General features: G+C 37.7%; 1 protein-coding gene across 1 annotated transcript in view; it reads left to right on the forward strand.

Moving 5' to 3' along the window:
• Positions 1 to 40: 40 nt before the first annotated feature.
• The window catches only part of LOC104080633 (fibrillin-2-like), a gene marked incomplete at both ends in the record, with an annotated part of 48,207 nt that continues 25,575 nt past the window's right edge, over positions 41 to 22,672 (forward strand). The window contains 9 exons of the mRNA XM_009583100.1: positions 41 to 166; positions 241 to 366; positions 2,387 to 2,539; positions 3,296 to 3,529; positions 4,376 to 4,513; positions 11,931 to 12,050; positions 12,627 to 12,752; positions 13,415 to 13,537; positions 14,615 to 14,737. Of these exons, the coding sequence (XP_009581395.1) occupies positions 41 to 166; positions 241 to 366; positions 2,387 to 2,539; positions 3,296 to 3,529; positions 4,376 to 4,513; positions 11,931 to 12,050; positions 12,627 to 12,752; positions 13,415 to 13,537; positions 14,615 to 14,737 (1,269 nt within the window). The remainder of the gene's footprint in view (positions 167 to 240; positions 367 to 2,386; positions 2,540 to 3,295; positions 3,530 to 4,375; positions 4,514 to 11,930; positions 12,051 to 12,626; positions 12,753 to 13,414; positions 13,538 to 14,614; positions 14,738 to 22,672) is intronic.

Here is a 22,672-nt window from a genome sequence, read left to right on the forward strand (position 1 = left end):
TGCTCTGCTAATTATCCTATGTCCTTTTCTTTTTGGATAGATATTGATGAATGCAGCATCATCCCAGGAATCTGTGAAGGCGGTGAATGCTCTAACACTGTGGGAAGTTATTTCTGCATCTGCCCACGGGGTTATGTCACATCCCTGGATGGCTCCCGCTGTATTGGTGGGTATTCCACCCTTTCGGCTTTTAGAGCTCTCAATCTGCTAATTATCCTATGTCCTTTTCTTTTTGGATAGATATTGATGAATGCAGCATCATCCCAGGAATCTGTGAAGGCGGTGAATGCTCTAACACTGTGGGAAGTTATTTCTGCATCTGCCCACGGGGTTATGTCACATCCCTGGATGGCTCCCGCTGTATTGGTGGGTATTCCACCCTTTCGGCTTTTAGAGCTCTCAAGGTTCTAAGGCAATTTACACACAGCAACAAAAGAACTTCTGCCCCAACCATCTAGCACTCCCCTCCTGCCCCAGGACCTCACTATATGCTAACTCACTAGTATCTCTGATCCAGCTACTTAAAATTCATAACATCCTCCTCTCATGATGATTGCCACTGCAACCATCTTTATGTAGATAGTAGATCCCTCTGTGACGACTGTATTGTAGCCTGAGAACTCCTGCCTGAGATCTGGATCTTCTTAGGAAAAAAGCAATTAATAGCTCTCTGTTGTCTAGGCAAACATAGGAAATGATAATTGTATTTGTTTCTCTAACCTGCATCTGATGAAGCCAAAAGCTAAGCTCACTTTGGTTCTAAAGGAGCAAACATTTATCCTTACTTGGTATTTCAAGTTACATCTCACATAGATTAATTTAACCTTTAGAGACCAATATAAGACACATCATACATAAACTCAGAAGACATAAGTAGTGTATGTTGAGGTGCCACTAACTTGGCTGGAACAGATAATAAAACAAACCAAATATTAGATTTCAGTAGATTGCAGCTTTTAGAGGACAATTTATTTAAAACCTGTTTCTATATTATAAAAAAGATGTGTGCTTATTTTCACATGTGATAATTTCTTTTATACAGCTGCACGTGTCAAATATATAGTATAAACCATTCTGATGAATTACTTAAAAATACTGCATACCATGTGTAAAAAACATTAACAATTGCTAATAATAGTGTCTTTTTTATATCTCATGTGCTTCTTCTTATTTCAGACATCTCAAAGCGCTTTGTTCTCATGTTGGGAAAGGGATGGGAATTCTGAAGGGATTTCTGAATTACAGTTAAATTATGTAAGCCAGTAGCAACACCAGACCTACAAGTGATTTCACATGGATAATTTTTTGCACAATGTAGCCAGCTTTTGTTATCCAGGTTCATCTGAGGAGTGCCAAACTTCAAATATATCGTGGCTAGCCTCAGGAATACTGAGAACCTATGATTTCCAATACGATCAAAATTTCTATGCATTTTGGCATGTTTTACGATCTGGTTTCTAAAGTCAGCTCCCGAAACCAATTGCACACAAATCACATGCCCTAGTCCGCTAAGGCAGGCCCTTATGTCACAGAGTCTCCTTCCCTTAAATGAACATGTGTCTGAAAGTTCTTGTGCTCCCAAATGTTTATAGTATTGGAGTATAATTTGTATACTCTAGAAGTATAATTTCTCCTTTTCTTAGGAGAAAAGTGAAGAATGTAATCCTTATTAATACAAATTTTTTATTCTTCCCAGTTTAAGATAAATATTTGCTTTTAACCAAAATACCAGGATGTGATCGGCTGTTGTAATTAGTACCATGTCTTTCCAAATGAATTGAGCTTTTCTCCTAGTCAGCAATCGGGAGTGTGACAAAAGATCTAGGATGTGTCCTTGAAGGAACTAGAGTATAATAAACACTGACACATTTATATAGAGTAGTTTTCACATGGCACTACTGAAAATACACTATTGTACATTCAGTCTACTGAGCAGAGCAGACTGGATAGCATTTCTTCAGTCAGATACATCTACACCAAGGAAAAATCCATTAAATGAATTTACTGATGTTGCAGTTGTTACATGAAATGTTTTAATTTTTGCCATAGTAGGCTTTTTATATTATATATTTGTATCTAGTTTCTGTTTGTATTGCTTTTTATCTTTTGTATCATCCATATTTCCTGTTAGCTTGAGGAGACTTTAAGATTGCATATTGGATTAATGCAAGACTAGTGTCACTGCAGTAAACCAAATGTGGAAAGTGTTGATGCTGATCGCCTCAGATAATTATAGGATGTGCTTTGGGGTATTTTGGGGTTTGGTTTCAGATTGTTTTTAATACAACTTTTTAAACATTTTAGTCCTTACATGAATTGAATAAGGGAAAGTAGTTTTGAGAGTTCATGTTACTATTTTTGGTTTTCTTTTTAAATTAACTTCCAGATCAGAGGGCAAGGACATGTTTCTCCAACATAGTGAGTGGCCGCTGTGCACAGGAGCTTCCTGGTAGGTTCACCAAAAGGCAGTGCTGCTGTGAGTCTGGCCGGTGCTGGGCCATCGGGTCTGTTCCAGAAATGTGTCCTGTCAGAGGATCTGGTGAGTGGCTTGTTGGTTGCTTGGCTTGTTTTCTCCTCCTTGCTGTCCATTCTAGTTGGGATGGAGGTCACTGGAATGTTTTAAGCTGCTTTAAAATGTAGGCTGAATGGAAAAAAAAAGTCAGGAATTACATTATTATTCATTCTTGTGTTTTTAATACTGATGTTACCATCTGTGAACCATTTTTTTCTGGTCCATGATTGTTTGGGACTAGTTTCTTTAACGTCCTTTTGTTGACTTTGGAAATAGTTCTCGGGAAATGGGAAAGATTTTGTGGTCAAGCTCAAAGAGGAAATGACTCTGAGGGTCCATAGTTCTTTTTGATTTAAAGGAACAGCTTCTCTCTTGTTCCATTAAATTTTTGGTTACTTTGAACTAGAATTTATTCTTTCAACTCTACTCACAGAACAATAGTCCACATCCCTAGTGAAATGTATTTTCAGTTTATCTATATCAAGATCTCCGAGTGACCAGGGAGTTACAGTGCTGCTGGCAACATATCAACAAAAAGGTTTCAACAAATAGTTGTGAATTACAGTATTTCCTTTTATTATTTTTACTGTCCTTCCTTAAATAACACCTGTACAATCATGGGATCTGCCTGAGATTAGGAGTGGGAGAGGGAACACATAACATCAAAGAAACGAGGAGTTGGTGTTCTGGTTTTTGTAGCATACAGAGATCTGTATCTTCCTTATCAGCTGACTCTGAAGGGTTGATTTACTTTATGCTTCTCTATGCGTTCCTGTTTAATAGATGAACACCACAGACTTTGTGTGGATGGCGCTCCTGCTGGAGGTGGTTCCAGAAGTGGTGCGACAGGAGGAAACGGGTTCCTTCCCGGTGGCAATGGCAATGGCTTCGGCCCAGGAGGAGCAGGATTCATTCCCATCCCTGGAAGCAATGGTTTCTCCCCAGGTGTAGGTGGAGCAGGGGTAGGGACAGGTGGTCAAAGTCCCGCTGGAAATGGTCCAATAATTACAGGGCTAAGTAAGTACTTGCATTGTTGTGACTTGTTTCTCTCTTTTTTTTTATTCCTTCTATTTTTTCCTTTTCTTCTCCTTAGTTTTTAGTCTGGAAATGATACGTGTTCTTAACACATAAAAATGCCTTTGTATTCAAGCACATTTAAGAGACCTCAGCTGATACATTAGGAAGTTCAGGAGCCCATTTTTTAACAAGAGTTCAGATGTAGAGATTTTTTCCTTGACTTGAGTTATAGAGTCCTTGAGCCTGTGCTGTCCCTGCTGATCTGTCTTGGTCAGCACTGATAAAACTCCAAATTTCTAACTGTTTTCCAAAAACCACCAGGGTTTAAAATAAACTGTTCTTTTTCCTTGTTCTTCCAAATGTAAAACTTACCTATTCTGCAGGAACACTGCCTTGACTGAAAGCCTAAGATGAATAATATACTGAGGGAAGTCTCATATGTGTAAAGTTTTTTATAACGTGTAAGCACGTCTCTAGGATCAGAACCATAAAGTTAATAAAATGCAACGAGTATTATTAAGACAGGTACACCAAAAATAGTAAACACGGAGGAACAGTCTGCTTCAACTTTCACCCAAATTGTGGTTTATTCATGAGGCCACTGGCAATCTCATCAGGCTATTCACATAAATGGTAAATCATAATTAAGACTGGTTTTTGTTTCTAAGAGCGACTTGTTTTTGTTAGTTTACTGTCATGTCAACACATAGTGCTTGGAAAAAATACTTGATTTGATGCATATATTTATGCACCTGATAACATACTTTATGAAGCCAAGTGTAATCTTCATATTTACTTCTATTTGAAAATATGAGTATTTGTCTCATGTTCTGTTTTTTTTATTAGCAATACTCAATCAGACAATAGACATCTGTAAGCACCATCCCAACCTTTGTTTAAATGGACGTTGTATACCAACCCTTTCTAGCTACCGCTGCGAGTGCAACATGGGATATAAGCAGGATGCAAATGGGGATTGTATTGGTAAGTGCACATTTTTAACATCCATTATTCAGTTTTAAAATACTAGTGTTTTTCTGCTTATATCAGGTTTAAAAAAAAAAAAATGCATATTCTTTTTCCCCCACATACATACTAATTTTAATGATCTTGCTCTTGTGAGAGAGGGTGCAAAGACCATGGTATTACTTACAATAGAATAATTTAAAATCTTCATGAGAGTTACCTGTGTCCTTAAAAAAAAAAAGAATTCTTTAGTCGGAAATACTGGTATTGAGTATTCCTGTTCTTGATGGGTATTGTACATTTTTGTCTTCACATTCGGTAAAGTAAGTTCTGTTCCGTGTTCTCTTTTGTTATGCTTGCATAGCTCCATTTTTGCTACAGGGGTTAGTGTTGACTTATGTTCAAGATAATGAAGGGTAGAATTTATGTTTTACCTACTGGTAAGGATGAATGACAGTTTGAAAGATATCAAGTCATTAAAAAAATGCATTAATTAACTTTTGATTATATTTGCATTTCATATGAAAATACGGAATGCTAACTTTTTATAACGAGCTGAATTTGGGATTCTGCGCTTTCATTCAGTTACTGTGGACTTCACTCTTGCAGTCTCAAAGGCTCATCAGGTATTTCAGTGAAAATACAAAGTCTGGGGGTTCTTGTGGGGTAGTTAGAATCATAGAATCATAGAACCATTAAGGTTGGAAAAGACCTCTACGATCCTTGAGTCCAACCGCCAACCCAACACCACCATGCCCACTAAACCATGTCCCTAAGCGCCTCATCTGCATGTCTTTTAAATACTTCCAGGCATGGTGACTCTACCACTTCCCTGGGCAGCCTGTTCCAAGGCTTGACCATTCTTTCAGTAAAGAAATTTTTCCTAATGTCCAATCTAAAGTGTGTGGAGAACAATCCTGTATGCAGGATACAACTTAGTAAACATATAAGATCCTAAATAGAAAGGTCTGGTTATATTTCTGATTGAATATTTGCTTACTGATTCTTTATAAAGAGATTTGAGATCTGTGAATGAAAGATATTGTAGAAGAGCTTATTAGCAATAGGCTTTTCTCACTGAAACTGTGCTTTTAGAATCAATTTCTAGTGTGACTGTAGATTAGAGAAAAATACAGGAACAAAGGAACGCAGAAAATTGCAGTTACATGAATCTTTAAAAAAATCTTCTAATACATGACTATGCAGTTTACGGTATATGCAAGTGAGAATACTACAGGCAGATTTTGACATACATGCAGCAGAGTGGGTATCAACCAGAAGCTGAGCTGGGAATACTGCATCTCTGAGTTGCAAATTCTCCACTTCCAGCTAAATTGCAAACTGGGTATCAGGACCTGCCTGGCTTGGCACCCTGCCTTCTGGAAATGTGAAATGTGACAACTTTTGAATAGTACTTTTCCTTTGATGTCCCTGTTTCTTACCATGTTTAAGCTCTCTGTTTTCCTTTCTCAAATTGACCTGATACACGGCACCTGGAAGTTTGCAAGGCCCCTTAGCTAGGCCATTCTCTTGCACCAGGGAGGTCAGTTATAGCTGCATCATTTCTGACAACTGTTTGTACACTGTCTTCTTAAGAAGTGTCAGTTGATGGAGATTCCACCACTGCCACAGGCAGTTGCAGTGCTCCAATAGTTGAACTTCCAGAAAGTTTTCAGAACGTCTGATCTAATTTAAACACTATTTTGCAAAAAATTTCAGTTCATTGTTTCTTGTCTTGTCCACAGTATATAAGGAAAGCAATTCAGTACCCTTCTCTTTGCACTTTTGTGCACTTGAAGACTGTAACAGTTCTTCTTCCAAGTTGTCCTCTATGATATAGCAGGTCCCACTTTTTCAGCTTCTTTTGTTTGGCTGAGAGTTTTCTGTACCTCTCATCTCTGGCTGGGGAATTCAAGAGGCTTAGTCTGTTGCTGCATCCTTGAGCCTCAAGAGCTGTAAGTGCATTGTAAGTGGGGAGTGGGAGTTTTACTATAAATCTGTCTTGCATGGCTATTCTTTCTTTACAGTGTATGGAGAGCCCTGGCACTTTTGTTCCCAGCACTGAATTTTGCGTTGTTGAAATCAGTAATATTTTTAACTATGTGGACCTTGACTCTTGAGGAACTGTCTTGAAATGTGCTGAGCATCTTCTGAAAGCTGGCATTTGAACTAATGTTTCTTGACGAAATCTAGTTCACAGCTTGTATTCATATTCTTTGTTATTTGGGGGCAAGTTCAAAATATCGTGTGAAGCACACAGATGTTTGTTATTTATTTGATAACACAATGTATTTATTACATTTTTATTATTTTTGCTTTCTAAGTTCAAATGAAGAAATAAAGATGAGTAATGATAAAAATCTGAATATATGGTTGTTACAAAGCTAGCAACTGAAAAAACTGAAAGGCCTTTTTAAACTGTACTTTTTGAGACAACCATCCTGTGTTCGAATCATTAAAAAGCAGTGATAAATAACATCATGGTAGAGCATAATTATGTTAAATGCTTGCTCATGCTTATGAAGAATTATTCTGCATGAAGAAATATATTGAAAGAGCACATAGCTCTAAAAAATGAGCCTGCACACCATGGAAAGGCACAGTGTCACCTGTTCCTAAAATAATTTCCTATTAAGGTAAGACAAATTTGAGCTACTTTGTGCTTCATTTCAGCAGGTAGCATAAAGCTGGCCTGTGATTAAGTAGCAGTTCACTGTGGCATATGAGGTTTGAATGCTGTTAAACTCACAAAGCCCTTTTTTTTAATTTGCAAAGCATGGAAAATAAATGGCAACGCCGCGGTAAAAATTAGTATGGTTTGATACTATTACAAGCATTTGATTATTAATCAAATGCACATATTGATAATGTGGCATATATAAGTTAAGAGAGTTTAGGAAAAAATGAACTGTGGAAAATAAAGTCAAACAAAAGCAATTCTTGATGCAGGTGTAAGGTTAACTCCTAAATAAGAGGTAACTCCAGATTAAATACTAGGAATTAATAATGTTAGGAAATTTTAGGTAAGTAGATAAACCAAAGGCCTCACCTGAGCTTGGGTGACCTTTTAGACTTCTGCTTTTAGTGAACACCAGTTTCAGTAACACTGGCACAAAAGAAATGGTGCCTTTGGCTCCCTTTTGGCTTCCCAGCTTAAATGACCACGTAGTAATGTATTAATTTAATCTGAGAGTGGCTTTTGGGATTAGTCCAGAACAGGATTTAAACTCTGTGGTTGAGCCTATTGTGAAATGCTTCATTTGCTCTATCTTTGTGCCCCTTTATACTTAGGTTGCAGCAAGTAAAGCTATATGGATTTAATTTAAACCTTTTTATTTTTCAATTCTCATTGAAGAAATCGTGCATGAAAAAATGAAGTAGGACAACCATCTGTGGTTTAAAAGACCCATCAGATTTACATGTCTGGGTGCTGAAGTTGATTGACAGAAAGATATAATGTGTTCTTAACAGCTGGGTGGCATTCTGTCCCTTTCTCTTCTGTGGGGTCACCCTGTAGGCCACCAGCCTTGCCGTTCACCTTCCACTCCAGGCTTGTGATAGTAGTGAAATTGTATCTGATTTTCAGTTTGAGGTTAAAGTGCCTGAAAACTGTGAGACTAGATTGATAGGTGGATGGAAAAAAAAAAATGTTGACCTGTTTAATTCTCTAACACACAGTATATGCCCAGGAAAAAGGTGTATTCACTTAGGGAACTTAGTCTCGACTTTGTAATGCACACCTCAGCATGAAACAGTAGTCTGAAAACTGAGGCAATTTTAGATGTACTGGGATCAAAACAAAAGTTTCAGCTGGTTTAACAAAAGCAGAAGATGCTGTGCCAGCTACAGTAATGTCCTAGATTGAAAGTGGGGGAAAAACCCTAATAATGCTTCCAGCATGTTTAAGTGTCATTTTGCCTATTTTTTTCTGTGTGAAACAGATCAGTCATTACTGATTATTTTGCCTCTTCAGTGGTTTGCCTTTTAAGTAGCTGCTTATATTCAGAACACTTTTTATAAGAGAGTATACTTTGTGAATATTTATCTTAGATAACACAGCTTTGTTTCACTGTTGCTTTCTAATTGTATTATAAAGAAGTAGCCAGAGTTTCTTAAGTGCCACACTAAATCATTGATTTGTGAGTGGTGGTTCCTATAAATCACACAGAAAGTTGTCTTGGAAAGATAGGCAGGAACTTAACTGCATGGAATTTCTGATACGTATTAAATGAAATTAAAGGCTTGCTTGGATACTCTTCTCATTACTGAAAGAACAGTCTTGGGGCATTGGGAACAGTTAGATTTCACTGACTGGGGTAAGGTTAATGGAATATAAATGAACACTGCTTCCACACTACTCTACCTCTCTGGCTGCCTACTCCCCAGCCTGCCCCTCAGGCTTAAGAAGCCAGAAATCGTTAGGTATTTTTGTACAGAGTTAAAGAAAAGTCTTATTTCAAAATTATCCTGCCAAATCAAAAAATAATGGTGTTACATACTGCTCTCTAACCTAAACTTGTATTATGCTGCTCTCATGATGGAACATGCCTGATGGGTCAAGGACCATAAGTGTCCTAAGTGATCTGACACTGAATGGTCAGTCCCTTTCCCCAAACTGATAGCTGTAATATTACTACCTTTCCTTATTTCATTCTGTTTATAAAAACTCTGGATAAAACAGTAGAGACTTTGAAAGTGGCAGCAAGCCTGTAGCTGTATTGAATTTTAGTTGTTTTGCAAATACAAATCTCCATATTTTAGGTTTTGTAATACATCTTCAGACTCATTGCAGTGAGTCTTAAGGGGGTTTTGGAAGTTCCATACTGTGTCTAGTGAAATTCTGACAAGTGTTACAGATGAAACACTGAAAAGTGGAGATAAGTGTGATACAAGTGGTGAAACAGAAATATTTGACACTGAAGAGAGGTGTGCTGGGAGATAGAATAAATGGGTTAAATATCTCTGTCTCAGATGTTTCCTGTTTATACTGCTGGAATATGCATGCTTGCAATGCAAACCCGAAGCCAACTCCTATATATTAACATATATTTGCCATTTCCCTCTTTATCAAGAGCTTATAAAAATAAGAGCATCTTAGATGCATATTTTATATGGAAATCATTTGATGCACATGATTTTGGAAGGATTTTCTAAGCTTAAGTCAACTATTTCATAGAGGAACACTGCATGCCTGCTGTACAATTTATAAGTTAATTTACAGTGAGATCCATTTCTAGCATGAATATGTTTTCTTTAACAGATGAAGCAAGTTAAAGTCTCTAATAAAGTAAGCCATAAATGTCATTCTCTGTAGGAAAACTAAATAAAATAGATGAGTGCCATATCTAGTTTTTATGAGTTTCCCCTGTCCTCCCCTGTACTAAAGCAAGATAAATATACAGTAAAGTCATTTGAATTAAGACATTTGACAAAATATTCATGACATGAAAATGTCATTTAGAGTTTGACATTTTGTTGGTAGTTGAGGACTTTGTTCTGAAGGAATTATGTGTGATCCTTCTTGACCCCCCATATCAGCTGAGCACTGAGGAAAAAATAACCAATCTAGCACTCATGAGAAGGAGCATCCCAACAGCCAGGCACCATAGAGAAGCATGAGAGCAGGAAACTACTAAAATTACATAGAAGTCTACTGCAGTATAAAGATATAGTTACTGTTTTCTTCATTGTATTTAACACTCTGACTTTCTCTTTTCTTTATCTTGCTTCATTCTTGTGGTTTTACTGGAGTGGTGCTATTAACTGCTATGAGCTAAATATGCATGAGAGGAGGTATTTGATTCTTCCATTTGCTTTGCCTTTATTCATTTAACTGTTTACCCAAAACGGTCTGATTGTATCTAGGCACCAAGAGTGCTGTAAACCAGCTCATTAAATCAGTGATTTGGGTAAACCCAGATCTCTTTGATATGTATATTGATGTTATCGGTTTTAACTGTGGCATTAACACAGTAAATCCTGTGAAATGCATGGTCTTGTTTATGGTTAAATTAGAACAAAATTAACCTTTTGCCATTTTTTTAGAATCAAGTCATTCATGGCACACCACCTTCTAGAATTACACATTTATTTAACATATAAATGTTCTTATAAGTTTAGTTTCTCATTCCATCCCATTATTTCCAAGATGTAATGAACTAAATTTTAGAACTAGACCTGATAAAGGGTGAGTACAAATGATCAACACAATTACCCTGAGTTTTTCCTGATATTTCTGGCAGCGTACACTGTAAAATGCATGGGAAAATCATCATTACTAAGAACTGGTCAGCAGTGGCTTTACTTAGCGCCACTTCCTATGGCAGCTTACAGCCAGATACCAAAAACCCCCACAAATCAGCATTGCCTTTGTGGTGCTGAAGCCCACCTAAATGAAGACATGAGTAATTTCAGACCTGTAGGTGAAATGGAGAGCATAGCTGGAGGAAAAAAAGTCAAATTAGCAAAGATGATTGATAGAGAAAGGGGGATTTCACCAAGGAATCCAGTCGGTTTGTAACCTATGAATTTAGCTGCAGCAGAGACTAAGCCAGCAGTCCTGCCTGCCAGACCAAAGGGATGCACTTGCTTCCCTCCCGGGATCACAGAGGGCAAGGATCCTGGGAGGGTTTAGAGGAGCGTAATGGGGAGGAACAATCAGTGTTATTTAGAGCTGGGAATAGCTGTCTTGGGCCAAAGATACAGCTGACTCATTGGTAACCACTGGGGATCAAATCTGGGAAAGGTTCTTGAAACGTGTTAAAGTTTTCAGAGCCCTGTGTCAAATGGGAGTTATTTCTGAGCAGTTACCTAAGATTTAAGGTCGTTAAAGTGTGTTTGGTTGCACCCAAATACCAAAAACCTTTGGAAAGGAGAGTAAGGTACATTATAGAAAAGGGCTAGATTAAGTCTGGCATTGCTCACATACAAAGACTGGGATTGAGGATGCAATGGGGCATAAATAACTGAGATGTGGCCCCTCCTCATATTTCTACAATAAACCTGTAATATAATAGGGGGGGGTTGGCTGCCATGATTTGATCTGATTTTAAAATGCCAATTCTGATTTGTATTGGTTTTATTCCAAAGAATGAATGGTCATTCAGTTAAATCAAACTATGTTGAATAAAGTGTTGTTCACTTTCACTAGGCAACTGTCAGACTCCATGTCTCAAAATCCTCACACATATTTTTCTTTTGTCTTTCAAGATGCGTATAAATTATTTAATAGCATTTTCTTTCTTAAAAATGTCTGCCTATTTGGACTAAGAACAGCTCTGTGTTCTTAGGAAAGTAATGATTTTGCACCAAGAACAAGTTTTAGTATTCAGCATTTGACTGTTAGTTACCGTCTTTTTCACTTAGAAACTTCTAGACTTCAAAAAAATGTTCTGTATGTTGTGAAGTCACTAATGCTCCTCTGTGCTGCCAACAGATGTTGATGAATGCACATCAAACCCGTGCTCTAATGGAGACTGTGTCAACACACCTGGTTCCTATTACTGCAAGTGCCACGCAGGTTTCCAGAGAACTCCTACCAAGCAAGCTTGCATCGGTAAGAAAATTTGCTTCGTGTCTACTCACACTGCAGATGTTCTGACCCCTTTTGTCAGATCCCACTGGAGTCCAAAAAATAGTTAGCAACGCGATTTCAGTAAATCCCAACAGTTGTTATATTAATTGGAGGTCTAGTTCTGGGCTACCATTCCATTTGTTCTGTTGTTGTCTTTTAACATTTATCCATAATTCTAGAATATCTGTCACTTGGCCAGGGAATTCCCCAGCCGGGAGTTCTACAAAAAAATCAGGAAATAGACTATTAGTACGACAGGTGATATTTGTGTATGTATGCAGATGAATGTGTAAGTAGGTTTTTAAAAGTATTCATAAACTAATTGCTGAGCATCACAAAATGTAGCGTTGTAGCATTTATTGTACAAGTCTGTAAAATAATATTTTTCTTATCTCTGATGCAATGAGAATAAATTCTTAACCATCTTGGAAATTTTTTTATAAGTAGTGTTTAAATAACATGCCAGTATTTTTCAAAGCAATTGTCACTATATGTGTTTTTATCTTACAGTAATTCTCTGATTGTGAGATTTTTTTTTTTTTTTTTTTTTTGCTTTAGATATAGATGAGTGCATCCAGAATGGTGTTCTCTGTAAAAATGGCCGGTGTGTAAACACCGATGGAAGTTTCCAGTGTATTTGCAATGCTGGGTTTGAACTGACTACAGATGGAAAAAATTGTGTGGGTAAGAACTCTTCTAAATAATGGGGCAGGCATTCCTATAAATGGTGATTCTATAAATTGTACTTCATGCTACAATTAAGGATCATTAAGGTTTACCTTTTTGAAATAAGGTACGACCTGAGGTGAATTATAGCCCCTGCATTCAAATAGTTACTGTATGGAACTGCATGATTTCAAAGAAAACTTGAGGTAATTTTTGGTTTTGAAGCTACATCTCTCCTCAAGAGTCCCAGGTAACTCAGTGCCAGGAATGACATTTTTCCCTGAAGCTTCATAGAGAGTGCTCCGTATGTCAGCACTGCTGAAGAAATAACTGTTTTTAATTTTGACTATACTGTGTCAAAAAAATTCCTAGATAAACAACAAGCTCTTAATTCTGTCAGGTGATTGAAGCTTTTTATCCTTTCATGTAAGAAGGAAAGATGCACCCTGTTCTTCTATATGCGGTCTGCTGAAACACGCGAAGTAACTGATCACAACAGGAAAAAAATTTGCTGCTTTGTCTATAGAGTGAAAACTCTTCAGATACTTCATCAGGGTTATGTGTAGAATTTAATCTTCAAGTGAAGCAGTATGTCACAGCAGTCCTGATCATTTATATTTACTGTGTCATCTTCTGGAAGGTGAGGAAGTATAAGTAGTTTTCTTTGCAATATTTTGCAGACCACGATGAGTGTACCACTACAAACATGTGTTTAAATGGGATGTGCATAAATGAGGATGGGAGTTTTAAATGCATCTGCAAACCAGGATTTGTTCTGGCTCCAAACGGGCGTTACTGTACTGGTATGTAGAACTGAGGGGTAACGCATTAAGACAGTCTTGATTGAAAACAGCTTTTTTGGTCCATTATTCATGCAAGAATGGCAATCTTGTCACATGGATTTAATATCATACTAATACCTTCGTAACTCATTACAGCAGATTTTTTAAGCTGTCTAGAATAGAAATAGGTCTTTAACTTACAGAAGGAAATAACTGAATTATTTAATAGTATTGTGAAAGCTACAATAGATGATAAATTAGCTTTTGAAAAGTCTTGGAGCATTGTAAATGCAGCCAAATATGCAGGCCCTTCATGAAGTGGTAAAGTAAGCAGCAATATGGGAAATTTAAAAGTTTTTACATTGATAAACACACACAAGTACGTTTTCCCCATCATTATTCTGGCAATTCACAGTGCATAACACTTAAGACATCGTATTTGCCACATAACATTACAAAGTTTTTAAAGTGAGGTCATTGAAAACTTATATTAAACATTTTAAGAATAGAGTCTGATTTAGCTTCAGTTTAAGCAAATTAATGGAAGATACCTGTTGCTGCCGGTAGAAGTAGGTTTGGGCTTGAGTCATTTCTGGTAAGTGCAAGATCATCTAAATTGTTAGTTTTCTGATTTGAGGTTGAACCATTTCTATTAATTGTGGTTTTCTTATTGTACATTGCAGCTGGGCTGTTGACTTAGATAGAAATTGATGAGCACTGAAAAGATCTTTGAAATTAAAATTCACCATCATATGGATATTCCGTGATTAGTACTTCCTTAACCACACTTTAAAGCAAAGTTATAGTATCATGGGATGGACAAAGGGGAAAATGTATCGTTAATTTTACTTAATGTAGAATCTGAAGTGCCTGTAATCCTACAGTTTTTCTGGTTTTGTGGTTTGGTTTTTTTTTTAATGCGCACCTGGAATTTTAATTATTTAGTAATTCCAAGATGAGATTTTTGTTAGAAACAAAACAAGGATACGTTGATGTAATCTGCTATCATAAAGTCATTTGGTAGTGTTCTAAAAATATTAATTGTAATCTTGCTTAAAAACAGTGAATACATTGTTGAATTGTATTGCCTCCTGATAGATATTGATGAATGTCAGACATCAGGAATTTGCATGAATGGTCATTGTATAAATACTGAAGGATCCTTCCGGTGTGAGTGTCCATCTGGCTTGGCTGTTGGAGTTGATGGTCGTGTGTGTGTAGGTAAGTGAGACTGTTTTTTTTTTCATTTAAATTCAAATGGAATTATCAGGTTGTCAAATTAAAGAAACGTGTCAAATGACATCCTTCTAGATAATGTTGACATCAAACCACAGAGGATCTCTTCTAGGATAAATCTGGAGTATTCGTCTTTTATTCTACTATGTGTTTGTGTTCATGTATGTGCATATGTATACACGTATGTATATTCATATTTATATTCAGTTGTGTATCATCCACTCCAAATCACTAAAACAGGTACATATCTTGGTTGTGGCACAGATATTTTTGCACTCTCCTTTTCATTTCTTTCTCTAATCTGATAACATTTTATTGTCCCTGTACCATAGTGTTAAAAAAAAAAAAGCTCTAGCAGGAGAAATAGTGAAAACTAGATAGGCTTGTTTCTGTGAACTCAAATATCATTATTAAGAATTATTAGGAAATCTTGCATTATGCTATCCCATAAACCTAGTGCTAAAAGACAAGAAGCTTAAATTCCTCTGTGGAATCAGAGTGGCACCACCTTTTGTTTATCTGTTATTCCTATAAACTTACAGTGTTTACTCTTCCTGGCATCTCTTTGTTTTTGAGCCATACCTTTTCTAGTCTGCTGATGAATAATCTTTTGTCATATAATCTGAACTGCAGCCTCTTATCCCCTCAAATGGTAGTAGTTGACAGTTAAGAGATTCTTCACCCAACTCCACCAAGAGCTCTAGCATAGGTTCAGGGAGCTCACCGGAGAAAAATGGAGCATTTTCAACCTGATGAAGAATAAAAAAGGGTAGAGGGCAAGAGGTATTCAGTCCCTTGTTATCTTCTGGTTGCTGATGAAGAGGGTGGAGAGGAATATACGTTTTATAAAAAATTCTGAGAATGATGGGACTACATGCACTAGGGACTGCGATACTGCAAAGTTCCTTAAACCAGTGTAATCCACAGGAGATACCATCTTTCCCTTCTCCTGCATATCAGAACATCAGTTCTGTATCCCCTAAGTTTCTTCTCTCCTAGCTCATGAATTTATCTGTCATTAGACGAATTGGTGACTCAAGGCTCAGTTAGCGGATAGGCATGTCATTAAGCTTCAGCAGTCGAATGTGCCTGGAATCGGGCCTCCCTGAGCGAAAAGTGCACCTCTGGCAGCATAACAACACATTAGCTTGACTTTTGGTACGTGGCCTTGTGTACTAGATGCTGCTGGTTACTGGACTGCCATTGGAGCTGGTATTAGATGCCAGCTGGTTATGTCATGATGTTTGACAGGTTCATGAAGCAGTAAAGGCGGAGAGGAAACCATTGGCTTAGCTCTGCAATAGTCATATATTAATGAGTGCTATGACTGTTCTTGCTGATGGATGCATATATGTCTTATCTGCCTATGTTTTGTCTGCATGTGTCCACATGAAGGAAAGACAGACTTCTTCACAATGTTTGGAGGTTACCTTGCACCAGAGGGATGTGAGATACTACATCCTTGTGTTACTATTATCAATTCCTTTAAAACAAAATTTTAAATTGTGCCGAAGTTCATCATTCTTTAAAATAAAATTTAGTGTAAGCATTCCTATCAAGTGCCTGTGCAAGCTGGCCCTTTCTGTTACCACTTCAGTTTAAGAAACGCACGATAAAAACTCGAATGGCTTGAAAAATAGGCTAATAAAAAGCCAAAACACCTTCTCAGTCTCTCAGTTGGAACCCAAATATTTGTTGTTTTAAATAAATGAGCTTTTTTAGTAGGCAAAACTGTACTAAAGATTGAACCAACAAAAGCAAGGTTTGTTCTCTCCTGTGTAGTAGCCAAGTTGTTTTCTTCTGATTTATTAAACCTTTGGAGAAAAGCAGTGAAAAGATAAAACAATGAGAAAAGGCTTGGTATACTGTTTTAAATACAGGAATTTCACTGCTTAATGGCACAGCAGCAATACTAGATTTGAGTACAAGCTGTACAGTACCTTTTTTGTGGTCCAAGTTGGCCTCATCTTTACCCCGTCAGTGATACAGCTGCAAAGAATCAATGCAGTGCTCAATTTTCTGTGCTTTCATTTACCTAATGCTACCACAGTTCTAGCAGCTAAAGGCTTCACAAGTTGGCCATCATCTGTGAACACTATTTTTTATTTGAACGTGTTCAGCTCCACATGTCACATAGTCTTAAGGTTTACCATAAAAGCTTAAATTTTCAACAGGAATTATCCTTAATATGACAAAAATCATAAGGCAGAATCATGATTTATTTGGAAAATTCGTTGTTAAAAGGCATAAAGTAACATAGGAAATTTCAAATACTGTGTTACAAAGATATGTCCATACATGACCTTTAGAATAGAATTTCCGAGCCAATCTGCCGTTCAGATTTTTATGTGTGTGTGCGTGTGTGTGTGTATATATATGTGTGTTTATATATACATACACATGCTGTGTTAACTAAAGGAATTTATATGTGTGTTGATATATACATACACATGCTGTGTTAACTAAAGGAATTCTCTGTCTGGCTATTCTGTCCCATGTATTACATGAGCTAAATAATACTTCTCAGACGTTCTGGCTGCTAGAAGAGTATTTGTAGTCTGAATGTTAATGAGTTACATGGGGCTTCCTTTTAACAGTATTCCCACAAATGTACTAGGCAATTAGCAAAAATATAAAATCAAAGAGCCTACAGTCCAATTCTCTCACTGTTACTTTGATCTGTATTGTACTTCTGAATAGTGCCATTGATTCTGGTGGGACTATTCATAGAATAAATTGCTTTTTTATTTAGTATTAATAAGTACAGCAGACTGAATCACAAAATGTTATAAAGTTTGGAAAAAAAAAAAAAGGGGGAACAAATGCTTGGAAAAGGAACAGTTAGATAAATGCTCAGAGCCAAACTAGTATTTGCAGGCATTTCAGGTTTGGCTGTACTTCTAACTGCAGCTCCATGCTCGGATACCTCAGCTGGCTCTGTGTGTGTGTGTGTGTTTGTGTATCACCTCAGAACTTGTACTGAGCTGTGGCTATAGCTTTGCGCAATGTTGTTTGTTCTCTGCTGAGACACTTTTAATTATAATTCAGTCTGCAGTTCACATCTCTGCCCAAAGCTATAGCCATCCAGGACAAAATAGCTAAGTTTTATTTTACCCTGATTATTTTGCAGAACTGTACCTCAAAGTGCCTGTCATGAGCATTGCATGATTTGACCGTTTAAGGCACCTAGATGGGTGCAGTGACTTTCACTGAGAATAGGTCAACCGCTGGTCCACCCGACCTTGACCACAAGTATGGTAGTGATAACATTTACAGATGTTGAAGTGCTACACCACAAAATTTAAGAGTCTAGAAATGCTATTCTCTGGGAAACAGTGGAGTTTCCCATAAACAGGTGTACGGCTACAGCAGCACCAATGCTAAACTCTGATCCAGGGCATAAAGTAAGCTTTCCAGTGTTCTGAAATTAAGTAGCCAAAGGCTGATCAAACTATACATGGGGAGCAGCACAGGTTCATCAGTAAGGTGCATGCTCAGAACTGTCGTGACATGGGAAACCTGAGCTTGGTGAGGTGCCTACAGCAACTAAGCCATGGACAAAGCAGTGATTTTCTTTCTCATCCTTGCTGTCAGCATGGGAAGCACAGCCCAGGGAGGACATTCTCCTTGACGTGCGATCACTATTTTGGTTCTGGGGGAGCCAGCTTGGTTCTTCATCCTGCACAGGCTTTGTGAATCACTGACTGTGTAAATAAGACTGTTTTCCTATAACTAGTTAGTCATCCTCCCCAAATTCCCTGTGCTGCTTCTATAAAACATTGGTTTATTTGGAAAAGCACTTGCTGTCTTCTTATGCAGAGCAGTTGCTCAGTACATCTGTAGCTTCCTCCAGCTGCTTCCCACACTTCACATCTTTGAAGACCTTCCTACAGAGTATTTCTTTCACACTTTCCAAACTTTTCTCCCACTGCAGTTTCCCTCAGTGCCATTTCCTTCCCTTGAATTGCTTCTCCATTCTCTCCAAGACACATAACTAGGGGGAAGCCATCCCTTCTGTGACAGGGCAATGATCGAAGCCCCTTTATTCATGACAGAGCATGGCAGAGTTGCATCTGGTTTTGTTAGAGGTGGAGGAAAAGGATGTGATGCAACTCATTATTTTGCAGAGTACATGAACAGACATTTCTTGTGCAAAAATTCTTGATTGTTGTCAAGCATAATAATCTTTTCCTGCTGTCAAGTGCAAGCAAATTGTACTGGCTTCACCTAGACTCTTGGCAAGGAGTAAGCCCTGAAATCGGGGCCACATTTAACTGTGCTCCAGAACTATCTGTTCCATGGGATACCAAAAGCAAGAGAAAACATTTACGTACAGGCAATCCTGTTTTGTAGGAGCCAGCTTACAACACTTGAAGAGCAGGCAGAACACAGAAGGAGTTGCCAGTTCTTATTTGGATTGGCACAGCATATTTAACATCCGCTGTAAGATTTTTCATGCAACTTTTCTCTGGTTTTTTGGGGTCATCTTTTAAGTAGGTAACTGTCTGGATTCCCTCAGACCCTACTCAGTTTCTGAGTGCACCCAGGCTCATGTCCAGGCCACAGTGTATGCTAGTTTTACTGGGAGATTGACAAGGAGCATAAATTAAAGCCATGTTCTGGCCTGGTCCATAAAGATGCCTGAAACAAGGAGTATTTCTGTAGCTCCAACAAGTGTCTGTAGAAATATAGGAGTCAAAACTAAAGCCTGTTTACTCCATCTGTATCCTGCAGTTCTCAATCACAGATTTAGGTGGACTGTCCACTCACATGCTTGTTAGAAGATCTCCAATATTATCCTATAAGCAAATATGCAAAAGGCATCTAACCCTGGAATGACCAAAAAACGAAAACAACAACAAAAACCAAAACAAAAAAGTAGTCTAAGAGACATTTTCATAGTTCTTGGGTAAGTATAGCAGATGGTTATACCTGCAAAGGTAGGGCTGAAGGCCTGCCTTGGAAGATGCGTCTTACTACATCTTACTGGTCAAGTCAGTCAAATTGATTTATGTGACTAAATCAGCTGCAAGATTGGCAGTATGCACATGGTGAGTCTTACAGCTCTCTGGCTGTCCTGTACAATTTTTCTGCTGTCTTTTATGACATGATTTTTGAGGTTGGAGACCTTCCAGGTATTATGTTTTCTTTGAGTAATAAGTGGTGGTTTGTCTTGGCCATCATTTCCAGCCCTCTCCCCAGGGGTGGCATTGTAATTTCCATAGTGGCTTTTCGATCACAAACCTTCAGAAGTTTCTTATACTCGAGGCGGTAATGCTGCTTTCCCCACTACCTAGTCATGTGTAAGAATTACTAAATCGCTGTTGCTAGCTAGGTATTGGGACGTCTTTGATATCCTAACCCATATCCAGCACTTTTGCCAGTTTATGTATAAACCTGCTAAGATAGCCGTGTCACGTAAATCCTGGTCTGAACAATCTGCAGAAATTGCATTTCTGTGCAGAATTTGTGAATGCAGTAGGAGGCTATGCTGCTCGTTTTGGAAATAGGTAGCCTCCCATATTACCAGCCCTCAGCTGCTGGTGAGTTATCCTACATGATGAATCATTTTGGAAGTAAATAAGAGATCTGCGTGTCCAGGTTATGGTTGTAGTACTTCTCAAAGGGAAAAATCAGTCACCACATGCTGATTCAAGCCATTCTGTGTTTCTTATTGAGGTATGTGTTGACGGATTTACAAAGCTGCTCTGGTGTGTGGGTCATCTTTGCTGGGTCCTATGGAATGCTTTTTTTTTTTTAAATTTGCCCACAGTATGCTAGTTTAGGTGGGTTTAAAGTGCTCTGGAGAGAGCTCCGGGAGCTAACCATTTTGAGAACTGGCCTTGATGCCATCAGGATTTTTGTAGCAGAGCAGTGCGGATGTAGCCAATGTAACCATTTTGTTGAACAAAAGTTTTTTTTTTTATAGCTCTCATTGCGATACTATGCATATATTTCACTCTCAGCCTGAGGAAATAAATTATTTCTTTGCTTGCCCTTTCTTAGATACTCATATGCGTAGCACATGCTATGGAGGCATCAAAAAAGGAGCGTGTGTCCGTCCTTTCCCTGGTGCTGTGACAAAGTCTGAATGTTGCTGTGCCAATCCTGACTATGGTTTTGGAGAGCCATGTCACCCCTGTCCTGCTAAAAACTCAGGTAAAATTTTGTGTGTCTTTGAATACTACAGTGAACATACAGACTTTAAAAAATCTTGTTCAGATCAGGTTGCTCATTTATTTCATGCCTTACAGAGAAATGAATAAGGTACTTAATGGAATTGTACACTGATTCTGGAAATGGTTTCTCCTTTAAAGAAAAACCCTCTGGTATTTTACGTTGAGTGTTTGTGGTTTTATGCATTGTAATGTTTGAGGTGAACCTAGTCCCAGAGCTGGCCAGACTGTGACAAAATTCAAGACGAAGGACATGAGTATGCTGTGGATAAGTTGGGTCCCTGAATTAAGTGTTGGCTATAAGTAATAATACTTTAAAGATAATAAGCAGAGTTCTCTGATGAATCTGTAAATTTCCTGGTCAAATCAATCCAGTTTAAAAGAGCAGCCTATATTAATTTTAGAAATCTGTATTTCATTTTATAAGAATCAGTTCTCCAAATAAACCTGGGGATTGATTAAAAAAAAAATCTCGTGAATGTATAACTGAGATGATGTATCTTGGATGGTATTTCCATTCAGTGTCATTTTCTGAGATAGCATAAAACTATTTAGAAGAAATGAAATAAAACTGGCATTATGGTTGAAAGCAGTAACTTAAGGAGACAGTAGTGTCAAGACTAATGAAATTGCTTAAGTGATTAATTCTTGTTATCAAATTTCAGTTTTGTATGTATGTGAAAGTTCAGGGTGGAATGCTACTTGACGTATTTAGCTATATTATCTACAAATAGTTGTTTCATGTGAACATTGGCATTTTATTAGTTACATTGTATAAAAATTATTTTGAAAAAAGACCAGGTGGATTTGGTTTAGGTTTAAAGAAGGTGAAACACTGGAAATAACATTTTCTTTTTTCCCCAACATCTCTTGCTTCAATTGAGTAGCTGAATTCCATGGCCTGTGTAGCAGTGGAATAGGTATTACTGTGGATGGACGAGGTATGTTGCACATTTTCTTTAATGTATACGATTCAAGGTTAAAAAAAATATACTCAGAATTATATTTTTTTTTAACATACTAGGGTGAACTTTTTTGCCTCAAGATTAATATGTTGATTTTCGTATTTTCATTATCAAAGTACAGTATTTAAATGTTGTCTAAAGAAAAGGCCAGAATTCATTCTGTACAACATTGGATTTTGACTGACCCTGACAAGAAAAAAGAGTCATCCATTTTAAAGGTTTGCCCTATAATTTTTTTTTTTTAGAGTAGGCATAAGACAGTTCTCCCTCATTTGGGGAATGACAGGAGCCACTTGCATTTGCAGTTGATTTTCAGTCAGCTGGGATAGTAATAGAGCAGTTTTCAACTCCAGATCCAGTGTTCACTACATGGACCTTTTCCATGGAGGAATGGTTTCTCTGATGAGTTGGAGTTGGAAGGGAGCTTACTACAAAAATATCCTCCTAAAAAAAGTCCTGAAAGTGAGCACTTGCATTTAGTACCGGGAACTGTAAAGCTCCAGCTCCTTTTTCTAGCACCGCAGAGAGAGGGATTTTAAAAATAATAGCTGAGCCAGGCCTGAAGTAGGGGCAATGCATGCCGCAGCTGCCAAATAAGTAGAGTGGGTTGAAGAAGGAATTGTGGAACATAGTATTGTGATTTATTGCTAGATAGTTCCCTGATGAGTTAATAAAGTTGCAGCCAAATTAAAGCAGATACTGTACATTTAATATTTCCAGGCATTTAATTTATATAGCTTTTCTCCTTGTCAGCATTAAAGCTCCTGTTCAGTTCAGCA

The sequence above is a fragment of the Fulmarus glacialis genome, unplaced genomic scaffold (assembly GCF_000690835.1).
Source record: "Fulmarus glacialis isolate BGI_N327 unplaced genomic scaffold, ASM69083v1 scaffold1028, whole genome shotgun sequence".
Taxonomy (NCBI): domain Eukaryota; kingdom Metazoa; phylum Chordata; class Aves; order Procellariiformes; family Procellariidae; genus Fulmarus; species Fulmarus glacialis.